The 16,084-nt window shown below is 36.7% G+C and overlaps 1 protein-coding gene across 2 annotated transcripts in view; it reads left to right on the top strand.

The window, feature by feature from the left end:
- LOC126274762 (leukocyte surface antigen CD53-like) overlaps window positions 1-15,416 on the top strand; it is a 123,257-nt gene extending 107,841 nt beyond the window's left edge. The window contains exons 5-6 of one of the 2 annotated variants that reach the window (XM_049977141.1): window positions 1,681-1,742; window positions 14,924-15,416. In XM_049977141.1, the coding sequence (XP_049833098.1) occupies window positions 1,681-1,740 (60 nt within the window). In that variant the 3' untranslated portion in view covers window positions 1,741-1,742; window positions 14,924-15,416. Of the gene's footprint in view, window positions 1-1,680; window positions 3,970-14,923 lie in introns of those variants that run through there. The other variant, XM_049977140.1, reaches the window with a different exon arrangement.
- Window positions 15,417-16,084: the final 668 nt, after the last annotated feature.

The following is a 16,084-nucleotide window of genomic DNA, read 5'->3' as shown; positions in this document are numbered from 1 at the left end:
ATTAACCCCCAACCTCATTGCATGACACCCACTCCTCCCCCACCCCAATTCACCAGCTACAGTCCAGCTGTAGCATCAAAAATTACATAACCTTCACGTGGAAAAACTACCTTGTGTGAATTCGATTAATGTGTTAAAAAGTTCACTGGCGCAATTCAGATATTTTTTATAATTTCCTTATAGTTCCACCCTTCTGCCCTTATACCATCTAGGAAGTCTCCCTCTTTGAATCCTACCTACCTAAGTAACAGGACACAACTCATAGACTACAACAATGAAAATTCATAGTTTCTGACTATTTTCATCTAAGATGATATGTCATTTTGTGGAGTAATTCTTCAGAGACCAAAAAGAAGTTTTAGTTGGCTGGGAATAGAAGGACACCAGGTGCAAGTCTAAAATTTCCATTACTCACATTTCTTGTAGCTCTTTTCTTATACAGTTAAATATACTACCAGTTCCATCATCCTCCTTCATATACAGTTGCCAATTACATTAAATAAGTATTGAGTATTGCCTAAGGCAGTCGGTAATGAATGTAATACCCATCACATATTAAAGATATATGTATGAAAATCATCAGTTTTTGAAAATATAATGTAATTGAATAGACAAAAAGTCTACTCATCAAATTGCACCAGGAGAAAAACACATGCAATGGTTAAGTAAATGTGCAAGCTTTCAGAGCCAATGGTTTCCTCTTCTGGCAGAAAGGTGGAAGGGGCAGGAAGAGAGATGAGGTTTAGGAAATTGGAAGAGTTCAGAAAAGTTTCCAAGAACCCCAGTTTAGGGGAGACTTATGAGATGTGATGAGAAGGAAACACTGGTTGTTGGGGAATGCCCCTACAATCAGTCTTCCCTTATCATCCCATCAGTAAGTCTCCTCTAAATGTCCCCAATAACCTTTTCTTCTTATCTTGTCTGGTAAATAGCCCCTGATCCAGGCTCCTGGTAAACTTTTCCAAACTTTCCCCATTTCCCAAACCTCTCCAGTTCTTTTCCTCCATCCCTCCTGCTGCCCTCTGACTCTTCTGCCAGAAGACTGAGGCACTGGTTCTGAAAGTTGGCACACTTATTTACCTTTATATGTTTTCTCCTGTCACTACTTGGTGAGTATATTTTATAGTTATCCAATTATTAAGGATAGATATACCTATAACTAGATCCAAGAACACACAGTGCAGTTATGAATTTTAAATATAAAACTTTTTAAAATACGTTATCTTCATAGGCACATTATGTCTTGCTAAATATCCTCAAACATAAAACATGAAAGTGTCTGAAAAAATAGTTCCTAAACAGTCTAAAAATCTGAAAATTGTTCAAAAGATTATCTTAATTTCTAATTAATTCACAAGATTAGTTGTGTTGTCACTCAAAAAATTATGTATCAAAGTACTTTCATCAACCAATTATAAAAAAATAGGTGAGCTAGTGATATATGTTTACACTTTTTAAAAGTAAAATTTTCTTATTTTAATTTGAATGTGTGATGTTTATGTGTACTCTTAGCTATGAACAATTGCTGTAATTTGCAGTTCATTAATTTACTTTAAATAACCAATTTAACAGTATTAATATATTTTCTCTGTCGTTAAAGAACTCTGCCTCTTAATTGATTTTAACATTGCAAGTAGTTTCCTTCTATCATAATATTTATGTACTTAATGTCTTTTCCAGGTTATAGGGATCACAATGGGGTTCTGTCTGGGAAGATCCCTAAAAAAAAGGAAACAATGAAGGTACTAGACAGTAAAATGAGACTTTTAGGATGTACACTAGTAATTATTGCTCATTTCTTTGGAGCAATTTGCATTAGAGAACATGTAATTTTTAATTTATTGCAGAAGCTGTGATTTTCTGTTCCTGAAGCTTTTGTGCCCTTTAAGAATGATTTATGTGCAAAGAATGCCTTAAATGGTCATTACATAGAACCATGAAACACTCTCTTAACAAAATTCATAAACTTTTCCTTGTAAATGAAAAGAATTTAAATATTGAAACAGAAATTATATTTTTTAAATAACTTAATGATCTCACTTATGAAAGTCTATATGAGACTGAAATGAACAACAAATCATTGTTGTACCATATCTAGATGAATAAGTTTAGTTTTATATCACTTGCTTTAGTGAATTATTGTGCATTTCTCACCTTTCATGTGGGTTACTGTACCTCTAGTGCCTATATACACATGGTGTATCTGGATGTACACAGCTCATTAAATAGTGTTTTAGTTTCTCACAATTTTCATTTCAGTTCTTCATCTCTATTGCTCCATCCATTACTAAATTAACAAATCTTGAGACATTCTCCTTACCTTCTTTTTCTACTGCTCTGTTCTAACATGTGCTACTGACCATCACATTTCATGCAGTAAAAAGCTTTAAGCTAACAGAGATAGAAAGTGGAGAACAGAATGCTCTTCTCTGTCATCAGTTTCACTGATTCATAATCATTCATATGTTTTGTTTTACTGTGACCATTTATTGAGCGAAAAATCTGCTGACTCCAGAAAGTATTTCCTTTATTACAGCAACTTGTGTTCTCAAACAGAACTGTTTTTATGTAGCAAGCATATTCAGAAACTAATTTATAATACACCCAATGGCTCTTATAATGTATTTCTTTGGGAATAGCCCTTTAACTTCCGCCTCCTGCCTCTTACATAGCTCTAATTCAGTAGTGAAAGTACAATGAAATGGATGCAAGAGGAATTATCCCTAATCTCTCTTCCTTCATATCTACTTCTTATCCTCTCTTTGCCTCTTATGACCTCTGCCAAATCAGTATTAACTCTCATTCACACCATTGTCATTGCCATTAGCATTACCTCTACTGTGACAGCTACTACCCTTTCCATGTCCATACAGATTTTCTTTACTCTCTTGACATTTGAAGTATGAAAATATATCGCAGTCTGATACATACATAAAAATCTGTCCTAAAATAATATCTGATCCTACATATGGTCAGCAACAACAACAGTCAGTAACAGGGATTCTCAATAATTCATTAGTTATTCTATATGCTTCGTATTTCTGTATTATCTGCCTTAAGTAACTAGTCATATTCACCAAATTTCAAATTTCTATAGCACAGGTAAAGCTGAGTGTGACAACTAAAAAGCCAGTGATATATTAACAGTGCCATGATTGTCTATACATCTCATCTCAATCCTTACAGCTTAAGTAAATAATAACAAATTACATCTTTACCTCACTGCTTTTTCTATGGCAGTTCCATCATATTAAAAAGCTGTTTGAGTCTAATCTTATAAGTAAATGTTCACTAAATGTCCACCTTTACTTTAAAAAAATTAAGACCAATAGATATAAACCTTTGGAAGATAAATGTTTTATACACACCAACAAGTGCATTTACTTTCCATGGGTGATAAAATACAGATCTACATCAACATCCACATCTCCAAACCACTGTGAAGGGCATAGCAGACAATACTTACTGATGCTTATTTTTATCTCTCTTTCTTTACTGGATTATTCTACATTTTTCCATCTTTCATAGAACCACTTTTATTCCAGTATTCCTGCTAAAAACACAGTCATCAAATAATGTTTTCCTTTATAAATATCAATTTTCAGTACAATTCTTCTTCTATATTGTGCCACCTATCACTTATATGAGAAATCTTGAACATCAGGAAAGTACTGTTAAATAGTACTATTGAATTACTCTTTAAATTCGTCTTTGCACACTGTAATTAGCTTAATTTTCTTCTTGCAGTATTTATGGTTGTAGTAGTATTCTGGATTCCTGTCTGAACACTGATTGTTCAAACTTTGTGGGCAGCAAAAAGCATCTGTTAAACAAATTACCCATGTTCATTCTCACTTTCATTTATAAGTAACTTTTTGTAACTTTTTATCTGGATACATATATGTTGATAGAGAAGCCTGGACATGGCTAAACCTCGTGATGAAATAAAGAACTTAATTGAGGAATTAATATACTTCATTGTCACTTATTTATTTTTTCATTTTTTACATGTGCAACATGTTAGTATAGTATATACACTGTATAGGCACTGTGGCAGAAAGAATCACTTGTCCTGTCTGTGAAATTTGCAGTAAAGTTGTCAGACAACCCGATTTAAGGGATGTTACAGAAAACAGTACACCTGCCTCCATAGCCTGTGTGGTGGCACTTAACCCAGAGAGAGGCTGATGCAAATCCTGGTGGTGGATGAAATTTTCTCACTCCAGTATTTGACCAGCAAGGGCAGAAGAGGTGGTGCCATAAGGTTTCTGATCACTAGTCTTGGCACCAATGTCCTGGGTCAGATTTCTGATTACTCCACAGTGTTACATGAAGTGAGAACATGTGACACTGTTGATGGTGACACATCCATCAGATGGGGATTTAAACTTGGTGGGCCCCTTGGGGCTTTTTGAGAGGAGTAGGCTACATGCCAGCACATGGTTTCACTTCTTCCTCCTCTTTGTCCATAACAGCACCACCCCAACACTACACAGTACAAAAGCTCATCACAGTTATCCACATGACACAAGTACACACTTTACACTTCATAGCAGGTTGGAGAAATGTAACAACAAACAACCTGCACTAGGACCTTGTGACGAGTAGTGATGCAGGATTCCTCCTACATCTGCTTCTCCTACACTCATTCTCTGAGTGTGCTTGTGTGTATATATAAAAACAGTGATTGAAAAGAATACAATATTAGAAAACATACACATACCAGTTGGTCAAACTTTTCTAACTAAAATGGTTGTAAAATGTGTAACTATGTAACACCATTATATATTTTCATGTGAGTGGTTGTCAACAGATTCCTATGAAAAATGGAAGAATGTTCTAGGTCATTTATTTTAGAAAGTAGTAAAGGCTGTTTTTTTACTAAGATAATCAAATTCTACTCACATGTTGAACAAAATTTTAGACACTAACTTATTTTATCCAACAAATTTTTAAAATACCAAAACTACTTAATTATAGCTGATCAACTTATAGACTGGGAATAAACAGTGGTAAAGGAGGTATCAAGGCAAAGTAAATTCTATGAATTTGAAGTTAGTGACAGACAAATGAAGATCCAATATCTGTAACTCAAAAACTTGTCCTTGATTTAAATGTGGTTGCATTGTATAATGAGTCTTGAGCCACAGTCATGCATGTCAGTATTATAATTATGTTTCATACTGTCTGAAAATAAGAAACATAGTAAAAGCAGAATATATACCCAAATGTAAATCAATGTAATACAAATGTGTATTAAAAACAGTTGTAAAGATTGTTGTAGTAGCTCCTAAAATATTATGTTAGAAGGTGTAAATCAAATTTATGCATAAAAAAGATGCAGACTCTTGGCCACTGTGAAAATTTTATTGTCTAAATGCCTTATTATTTTTGTTACCTACCCAGTGTGCTGCTCTTGATCATCTCACAAACTTTTTACACTCCATAGTTTATGTTTATGCTGATATAATTCCTTTGTGTTGTAGTGGTTTCAAAGTTTTTTCTTGTATTTCACTTTGTACATACTTGCTAAGTAACATATCCACTACTGAGTCTGCTCATCTATCAGTACCAGAACAGTGCTGCTTAGCTACACATCCTTCTAAATAGCAAATACTATTTACTTTTCACAGGCAATGATGATCAGTTGTTCCATAATCACCTCACTCTCACTCTCTGAGACAGAGAGAGAAAGAGAGGGGGGGGGGGGGGGGGGTACACGCTACAGATCAGTTGGTGCCCCTCCACAATATACATTCTTTTGCCTATGTCAGTTTTCCCTCCTGATACACCCTGTATACAAAATTCTGCACATGAGTGCTTCTGGCCCCCTTTTGCTTAGTGCCCCAAGTGGCAACTTGTGTTGCTTGATCCTTAAACCAGCACTGTGTGCACAGTTTGAAAAGCAAAGCAAGTTTGGAAGCTGAACTACAGTGCTCATCTTCTAGTTTATATGTCTGTCCACTATTCCTCTATTTCACAAAATTTTAAGCAAATGTTGTTATTTCATGACTTGTAAAGACATACATATTTAAGGACAGTAATAATTAAATTATTAATTAAAACCATATTTTAAATTTTTATTCCTTCTAAGTTGAAACTGTCTAAATTTTTAATACTGTTCTACGCATATGCAGTTGAGACTTAGCAACTTGAAAACTGTTATGTCTTCTACTCCAATTACCAACTAATTTTTTTCTAATTTCTTCCTGTTTTCAATACTGCTGCATATTTCATGTGTAGTAGCAGAATATACTGGTACATGAATAATTCAAAATGTTATTTAGGAATAGTTCCATTTAATTTTACTGTCCAAATGATTAATTTGAGTATACTTATTCCATTAAGATACATATTTTTCTTTAGAATATCATTCATTAAAAGATATGGCTAACTGAAGTAGTGATAACAAGATTGTATGGAACATATTTTGAGCTAATCAGCAGAATCTGAAGCGTACAGTAGTTGGCATTCAATGAAAAGCAGTGGTTCCACTCTTTCTGTGAACAGATTTCAAAATACCTGAAATTAATTAACTTACTAGGTAATTAATGATGAAGATGCATACCAATACAGACTTGTCACATATTGTAGTTTACCTCCTCAATAAAATTATTTATGGACCAATAATGGATGATTACAACAACAATTATCTGACTAATCTTCATCATTATTGTGTATTACCATATTTCTAAAACTTCTATTCCCTTCTTATGTTGACTATTTATCATCCATGTTTTAATTCTGTACAAACCAACACTACAGATGAATACTTCCAGAATTTTTTTTTAATATTTAAATTTATATTCAGTGTTAATGAACTTCTCTTTCGGAAATGCTTTTATCTGATAGTGAATCTGTATTTTATACATTCTTTACTTTAACCATCATTAGTTATTTTGCTGCCCAAACAACCAAATGCAGCTACTAGTTTTAATGTCTCATTTCCTAATCTAATTTTCCCAATGTTGTTTAATTCGACTCAGTTACATTCTATTACTTTCACTTAATTTTTCTTGATATTCACCTTACAATATATTTTCAATACACTGTCAATTTCATTTAATTAATATCCTAAGTTCCTTGCCATCTCTGATAGAAAGCAAGTCTCAAGGCTTTAATTTCTTCTCCCTGAGCTACAATTCTGCATCCAAATTTCTCCTTTGATTTGTTTATTGCTTTCTCATGAAACAGATTGAACAACATTGGGGATAGGTTACATACCAAACTACTCCTTCTCTTTCATGTTCTTCAACTCTTATAACTGCAGTCTTATTTCTGTATACATCATAGATAACCTTTCCCATCCTGTTTTTTTATCCCTACTACCTTTAAAATTTAGCAAATGTATTCCAGTCAACATTGTGCAAAGCTTTATCAAATATTTCATTTCTCTGCAACCCATAATGATCTTTCTTGAGTTCAGCTTCCACCAGTTTTTCCATTCTTCTGCATATAATTTGTATCAGTATTTTCCAACTATGACTTAGTAGACTGATGGATTTGATAATACTCACACCTGCTGGCATCAGGCAACTTTGGAATTGGAATTATTACATTTCTCTTGAAGTCTGAAGGATTTTGACTTGTTTCGTATATCTTACATAAGTTACCAGCTGGAATTGTTTTGTTATGGTAAGGTTTCCAAAAATTCACAAAAATTCTTAGAGAATGTTGCCTGCTCCAAGTGGCTTAGGTCCTTCCGTGCAAAATGCTTTGGCAAATTCTTCTTGCAGTATTGTATCCCAATTTCATCTCATCAGCTTCCTCTTCACTTTCTACACTATTCTATTCACATTTGTTTCCCTTATATAGTCCTTCTCTATATTCCTTCCATCTTTCCTCCTTCTGTTATTTGCTTAGTACTCTCTCTAGCTCATCATCTCAGCTGATAATGGTGACCACATAGCAGATGAAGCAAAAAATATCTGTTACTTTTGAAGCAAAATTAAGCTACACAGAAGAAACTAGGTATAGAAAAGGTAGACTATCACAGGCAAAGTGGGCATTCCTTGCTGAAAGGAGTCTACTAATGTCAAACATCGATTGTAATATGAGGAAGAAATTTTGAGAATGAACATCTTAAGTGCAACATTCTTTGGTAGTTATCATGGACAGTGGGAAAACAGCAAAAGAAGAAAGCTAAAATTTAAGTGGACTGATAAAAGAGAATTGAGGAGGTTCTCAGCAGAACTCCAAGGAAATGGATGTATGGGAAACACTAGTTAGAAGAAGAGGCAAGGTAATTAGACATTAGTTATGACAGCATGGTACTAGAGGGAGTGTAGGGGCAAAAACTAGACCAGAATAGATATTGTAATGCATCTAACAAACAGCTGAGGACATAGTGTTCTGATATAAAGAGATTTTGTCAGTGTTCTATGTTTCTCAGAACACTGGTTAAAGGCAGATCATATTGCTTCATTTACAATACCAGGCTACTCACTTGTGAACTACTTCTGGAGAAGAAAATACAAAAATGGAGGTACTGCTATTTTAATTAAAAGTGGGTTTAAATTCAAAACTATTGGTAGTATTGATAGTTTTCAGTACCTCAGTACAGAAAGAGAATTTGAAGCAACATTTGTAGAAGTCAGTGGTGCAAATACAGTTTTTCATGTGTATCTACCTCTCTCCAAATGGGAACTTTGAGGCATTTGTCAATAAACTTGGAATATTACTAAATAGGATACTTGTAGGCTAAAAATCAATAGTACTGTATGGAGATTTCAACACTGACTTCCTTGCAACAAGCAGGAGAAAAGACCTGTTGCTCAAACTAACAAATACTTTCAATTTAAAACAAACCATTACAAACCCAATAAGAATTACAAAAACTTTTGCCACTGCTGTGGACCAAATATTTGTTAACATACCCTACCAGTATTCAGCAAAATGTGTAAATACCAGTTCTAGTGATCATGAAGCTCAAGTGGTAACCCCCTTAGACTGTTCACTACCCAAATAAAACTATAAAAGAACTGTGACTGCAAGAAGTTTCAACACCCAATGCATAGAAACATTCAATCACTTCCAGAATGAGATTTTCACTCTGCAGCGGAGTGTGCGCTGATATGAAACTTCTCCTCAATATCCTCTCTTTCAGGAGTGCTAGTTCTGCATGGTTCGCAGAAGAGCTTCTGTAAAGTTTGGAAGGTAGGAGACGGATACTTGCAGAAGTAAAGCTGTGAGTACCGGACGTGAGTCGTGCTTCGGTAGCTCAGTTGGTAGAGCACTTGCCCGCGAAAGGCAAAGGTCCCGAGTTCGAGTCTCGGTTGGGCACACAGTTTTAATATGCCAGGAAGTTTCATATCAGCGCACACTCTGCTGCAGAGTGAAAATCTCATTCTGGAAACATCCCCCAGGCTGTGGCTAAGCCATGTCTCCGCAATATCCTTTCTTTCAGGAGTGCTAGTTCTGCATGGTTCGCAGAAGAGCTTCTGTAAAGTTTGGAAGGTAGGAGACAGACACTTGGAGAAGTAAAGCTGTGAGTACCGGACGTGAGTCGTGCTTCGGTAGCTCAGTTGGTAGAGCACTTGCCCGCGAAAGGCAAAGGTCCCGAGTTCGAGTCTCGGTCGGGCACACAGTTTTAATCTGCCAGGAAGTTTCATTCAATCACTTGTTATCAAGAAAAAGGTGGGAAGCATTTTCTCAGTCACATGATACCAACAAAAAGTTTACAGCATTCTCTGACATCTTCAACAGTATTTCCTCTCAAAAGGTGGGTGGCAAGGAACACAAATCTAAAAGCGAAGTCAAGGATAACAAAAAAATTGAGGTGTCTCCTGTACAGCATGATCAGGTAACCTGTAGATCTCTGAGACAGTCGAAATACAAATGTGAATAAAATACAATTACAAATACAAAACTGTTCAGCTACAGAAAAAAACCACAACATATCCCATCTCCTTAACAGTTGTATCACGAAATATACTTAGGTGTATAGAAAACACAGACATTGAGCAGAAATATTAGCCAATGATGATATTATCCCAGGGTCAGAAAATAAAATCCCAACAATCTGGAAGGTAATAAAGTAGGAGGAAAATAGTAAGAAGGAAAATATGAAATGTGACAACAAGAGAATTAATGCCCTGCAGCAGATTGCAAATCTCTTCAGGCATTATTAAGAAGACAATTCAAAAAATCTAATAATTAATGATAAGGAAGATAGCACAATTAATCAACAGAATAAAGTAAATTCTTGCCCCCAGTCAATCTATCTCTATAACACATCCCTGAATGAAATCATTCATATAGCAAAAACCTTTAGAGTGTTTGTGAATTCCTAAGGGACTAAACTGCTGAGGTCATCAGTCCTTAGACTTAAACAGTACTTAAACTAACTTATGCTAGAACAATACACACACACATCCAAGGGAGGACTCGAACCTCCGGCAGGAGGGGCTGCGCAATCTGTGAAATGGCACCTCTAATCACGTAGCCACTCTGTGTGGCAAAACCTTTAGAAAAACATCCTCAGGACTTGATAGTATTCTGGACTTCATCATAAAGGAATGTGTTATAAACATTTCAATACCACTTGCAGAGATAATCAAGTCATCTTTCTCAACTGGAACCTTTCCCAACTGGCTTAAAATTGCGAAACTGATCCCTGTTCCTAAAAAAGGTGAAAAAGCAAATTTGGAAAACTACAGAGCAGTCACAATATTATCAGTCTTTGGCAGACTCATTGAAAGAATCATGTGTAACATATTAATGGAATTTCCGGATAAGAACAAAATCCATGCTGATGCCCAAAATGGTTTACGTTGAGTGCCATATATAATTTATTACAAAATGCTCTAAAACCACTGGATAATAAACAATATGCCACTGGTATTTTCTTATATCCAAGCAAAGCTTTTGACATTTTGGGCCACAGAACCATTTTGGAAACTCTCAAAAAGTATGGCATTTGGGGCATTGCACTAAAATGGTTCCCCTCAAATCTGATAAACCAGAAACAAAAAGTAGTAATAACATATGAACTAAATGATAGCACTAGAACATATTTTTCAGATGCGGGAATAATCAAAACTAGAGTCCCTCAAGGGTCCATTCTTGGGCCTATTATTTTCCTTCTATATACACTCCTGGAAATTGAAATAAGAGCACCGTGAATTCATTGTCCCAGGAAGGGGAAACTTTATTGACACATTCCTGGGGTCAGATACATCACATGATCACACTGACAGAACCACAGACACATAGACACAGGCAACAGAGCATGCACAATGTCGGCACTAGTACAGTGTATATCCACCTTTTGCAGCAATGCAGGCTGTTATTCTCCCATGAAGACGATCGCAGAGATGCTGGATGTAGTCCTGTGGAATGGCTTGCCATGCCATTTCCACCTGGCGCCTCAGTTGGACCAGCGTTCGTGCTGGACGTGCAGACCGCGTGAGACGATGCTTCATCTAGTCCCAAACATGCTCAATGGGGGACAGATCTGGAGATCATGCTGGCCAGGGTAGTTGACTTACACCTTCTAGAGCACGTTGGGTGGCACGGGATACAGGCGGACGTGCATTTTCCTGTTGGAACAGCAAGTTCCCTTGCCGGTCTAGGAATGGTAGAACGATGGGTTCGATGACGGTTTGGATGTACCGTGCACTATTCAGTGTCCCCTCGACGATCACCAGAGGTGTACGGCCAGTGTAGGAGATCGTTCCCCACACCATGATGCCGGGTGTTGGCCCTGTGTGCCTCGGTCATATGCAGTCCTGATTGTGGCGCTCACCAGCACGGCGCCAAACACGCATACGACCATCATTGGCACCAAGGCAGAAGCGACTCTCATCGCTGAAGACGACACGTCTCCATTCGTCCCTCCATTCACGCCTGTCGCGACACCACTGGAGGCGGGCTGCACGATGTTGGGGCGTGAGCAGAAGACGGCCTAATGGTGTGCGGGACCGTAGCCCAGCTTGGTCTTGGCGTGCTTCTGTGCATCGCTGCGGTCCAGTCCCAGGTCGACGGGCACGTGCACCTTCCTCCGACCACTGGCGACAACATCGATGTACTGTGGAGACCTCACGCCCCACGTGTTGAGCAATTCGGCGGTACATCTACCCGGCCTCCCGCATGCCTACTATTTGCCCTCGCTCAAAGTCCGTCAACTGCACATACGGTTCACGTCCATGCTGTCGCGGCATGCTACCAGCGTTAAAGACTGCGATGGAGCTCCGTATGCCACGGCAAACTGGCTGGCACTGACGGTGGCAGTGCACAAATGCTGTGCAGCTAGCGCCATTCGACGGCCAACACCGGGGTTCCTGGTATGTCCACTGTGCCGTGCGTGTGATCATTGCTTGTACAGCCCTCTCGCAGTGTCCGGAGCAAGTATGGTGGGTCTGACACACCGGTGTCAATGTGTTCTTTTTTCCATTTCCAGGAGTGTATAAATAACCTAGATGTGAGCATAGAATCACAACTAAATATTTTGTTTGCAGATGACACAAACATCCTTCTTGAAGGGGAAACACAAACACAGCTACAAAAAAAACATAAATAAAGCCACACACCAGCTAAATGACTGGTTTGGTGGAAATAAACTAATAATAGACACTTCCAAAACAAATGTGTTTAATTTCTGTTTGAAAGGGGAAGCTTGCAACACGTTTGTGATAATAAATTCTAGTGGGGAGAACACCTCCAGTGGAAACAAAATTTTTAGATACTGGTGTATGGCTTTAAAATTATTTTCAATAGCAGAGACATATAATACAAACAAATGAGACATTGAAAAAAGTATGCTACGGTCTACTCTTCCTTGCACACAAACCAAGCTTCCACACGGTTAAAACTGCATAGTTTGCCCAGTTCCACAGAATTCTACAGTGTGGAATTATATTCTGGGGTAGTACTGCTGCTGGGTCAGTAACCTTCCTGACAAAAAGGAGCTATAAGAGCAATGCACAATGCAAAACAGACTAACTCAAGTAGGCCCCTCTTTCAGAAGTCTTCCATCCTCCCTCAAAATTGTAAATATGTAAGGGAAACTATCAAAGTTTAAATAAGAAGTGTAATTTACACTAACAGAATACCAAGCAAAAAGACAAACTCCATGTTCAGTCAGTAAGGAGAACAACCTTTAAAACCTCCAGTACAAATAGCACAATACAAATGTACAATAGTCTGCCACATAGAATTAAAGTTATTTATTCATTTTCTATGGTTTTCTATGTTTCTATGCCTAAAGGCATTCTTATTAGATCACTGCTTCTACTCAATGGCAGAATTCTTAAACCATGTGAAGTACAACAGACATGAAGCAAGAATATACAAAAACTACTACTGTTAAAGCGAGATCAAATATAATGCATTTATTGTACTATTAAAATAAATGTGTATGTTACATGTAACACAAAGAATTACACATGGGAGAGCATGGTGATGGAAGAAATAAGTCAGAAGATTGATGACAAAAAATGTGGTGTCTACCTATCTCCTAGTAATACATGACTAATCTTCCTCTAGGCACTCCCAATTTGGCTTTTTATACCTTCTGTGAATGTCATCTTTTAAATACAGTATGCCTTTTTTCCCTTGATTTGTTGAACTTCCATCTTATCTTCTTCTATCAGTTAAATTGAACATTTACTGTGTTATTCATAGATTTCTACTTGGTTTTGTCTCACTGTGTAGTTGCTTCTATGCTCCCTACACTTTCCTACCCATCCATCTGGTACTGTATTTCTATTTCTTATTTCAGTCTATGATCTTCTTGACACTTTCAGTAATTTCTTGTTGTTTCAACATATCCAGGATGAATCTACTTACTTTCCTGCCCTACTGCAGTTTCTTCAATTTCATCCAGCATTTCATAACAAATCAACTATCTGCTCCCACAGATCTTTTGTAGCTTTAAAATTCCTTTTCTAATTCTCTGTTGAAATATAACAGGGTATAACAGTTAATTGACAAATACCTGTACTCATCTTCATGTCTCAGCGATCTCCGAAACTGCAGTAACTGTAAAATAATTTTGTGAGTATCTGCCTCATCAAAATTTGCTGCAACATGCTGAGTTCTTGACATTGCAATTAATGCTTTGGTACTGCCAAGAGAAGTTTCAAGAAATTGAGGTTGACACAATGTTCTGTTTCAGAATTATATATTTAATACGTAAACCTCTGTCAAAACTGGTTCACCAAAATCTTTTGAATAACTGAGGCCCTGACGGCTGATTCGACACCGTGGGCATTTATTTCCAACAATCACTGCTTACGTCATTCATTATTAGAAACAGGAAATTCACGGATTACGATCAAAAACTTGCTGGTATATACTATCTTTATCCAGTTACGCATTAATTTGTTCCTTTCACACTGCAATATAAAGTTTTACAAGGATTTTATCCTTCATTATTGAAATTCATAAAATGTGATCGATAATAATGCTTTTTGTTATGTTGCTTATTTCATGAAGATTATTTATTGGAAAATTTTCCTAACTTGTTTATGCGTTAAGTCTATAAAACTGACGAAAAGCTAGTTTTACTTTTTCTAAAAGATATTCTGGAATTAGAAAATGAGAACTGTTTATGTTTTATGTTCACGTATCGATTAGTAAGAGTCGGACCAGCGTAGATTTGTATGCTTGCTAAGGTTGCAACCAAATTAATGACAGAATACGAATAACTTTAATAACTTGAGTTCTAAAATGAAATAAGGGTTTTACAAAATTTATGTAAGCCTATAAATGTGGCAGCTTGACCCCTCAGGTCAACAGTTGGTTCATGCTTACGCTAAAAACAATGTATTGGTACGTTTCACTGTCTTACCATTATATAATCTACCTGAAACTGTGTGGTGTATCCAAATCTATGCCATATGTACAAACTTTATTCATCATTCTTAAACAAAAATTGACAATGATTAAATTCTGCTCTTTCCAATTCATTCCTTTCCCATAGTTTACGCAACAGATAAAGAACAAGATAGAGCACAGAGTCAAGAAATACGAAGAGAAAAAACAAAACACATCAGAATCTACTCTGATGGTTTTGGAAGAGACCCTGACGACTCAAAAAAACATTAAAATTGAAGGCATAGTGAGACCTGGAACAAGATTCAACCAGATCCTCACCAACACTGAAGACCGCAGTAATTTGTCAAGAAGTGACTTTGCAGTTCTTATGGTTCCAATAATGTATACCATAATGAAACAGCTGCAGCAACAACAGCTCTGAAGACAACACTGGGCAAGTTAACAAACACAAATGTTGTATTATTTAAAATACCTCACTGTTACGAGTTAATTGAAACATTATGTGTAAACAGAGAAATAACCAAAGCTAACAAATATTTTGAAACAATTTGCAAACAGTTTAAAAATGTAATGCATTTAGATATTAAGGAATGTATCAGTTGTAACCATGAACCCTCTGACAATTGTAACTACTTGAGAACTTGTCATACAAGACATGGTCAAGGCGTAAGTGGAATAGGAAAGATTCTGCTGGCCCAAAAATACTTAGTATGGTAAATAACAAATTATCTTGTATCAGCAATTTGGAACATATGTCTCAAAACTCGGAACCAGATGATGGAAACGTATAAGGCTGACCTAGCCTGAAATATGTGAGAATTGGTCAAACCTGAAGGGGACACTAAAGTGAGCTGTTCATGAAACCTAGGTGGCTTGACTTTGCTGTATAAGAATGTGCAAGGACTAGGCAACAAATTGTGTGAGATGGAATTAATTTTAAACTGCAATCTTAAGGAGGTTTCTATGCTGTGTATCAGTGACCTGGCTGCAGGACACTCAGATTTGGGCAGCAAAAATACCAGACTTTGATTTAACAAGTAGCTTTTGCAGGAAAAGTTATAAATGTGGAGGTGTATGCATCTGTGTTAGAAGTAATGTTAAATCTAAAGAGCCAAAACTTAGAAAGGTGAAGTGCATAGAAAAAGATTTTGAATGTTGTATTTGTGAACTTACAGACTGTCAAACTATCATTGCTTGCATCTGTAGGTCCCCATAAGGTGACTTTACCCGGTTCATAGACTATATAGATGATCTTTTAAATAAATTGAGATGCAGGTCAAAATGCACTATAGTTCTTGGTGACTTG

Source organism: Schistocerca gregaria, chromosome 1 (assembly GCF_023897955.1).
Source record: "Schistocerca gregaria isolate iqSchGreg1 chromosome 1, iqSchGreg1.2, whole genome shotgun sequence".
In the NCBI taxonomy this organism is placed as follows: Eukaryota; Metazoa; Arthropoda; class Insecta; order Orthoptera; family Acrididae; genus Schistocerca; species Schistocerca gregaria.
This window is presented reverse-complemented; position numbering and strand designations above follow the sequence as displayed.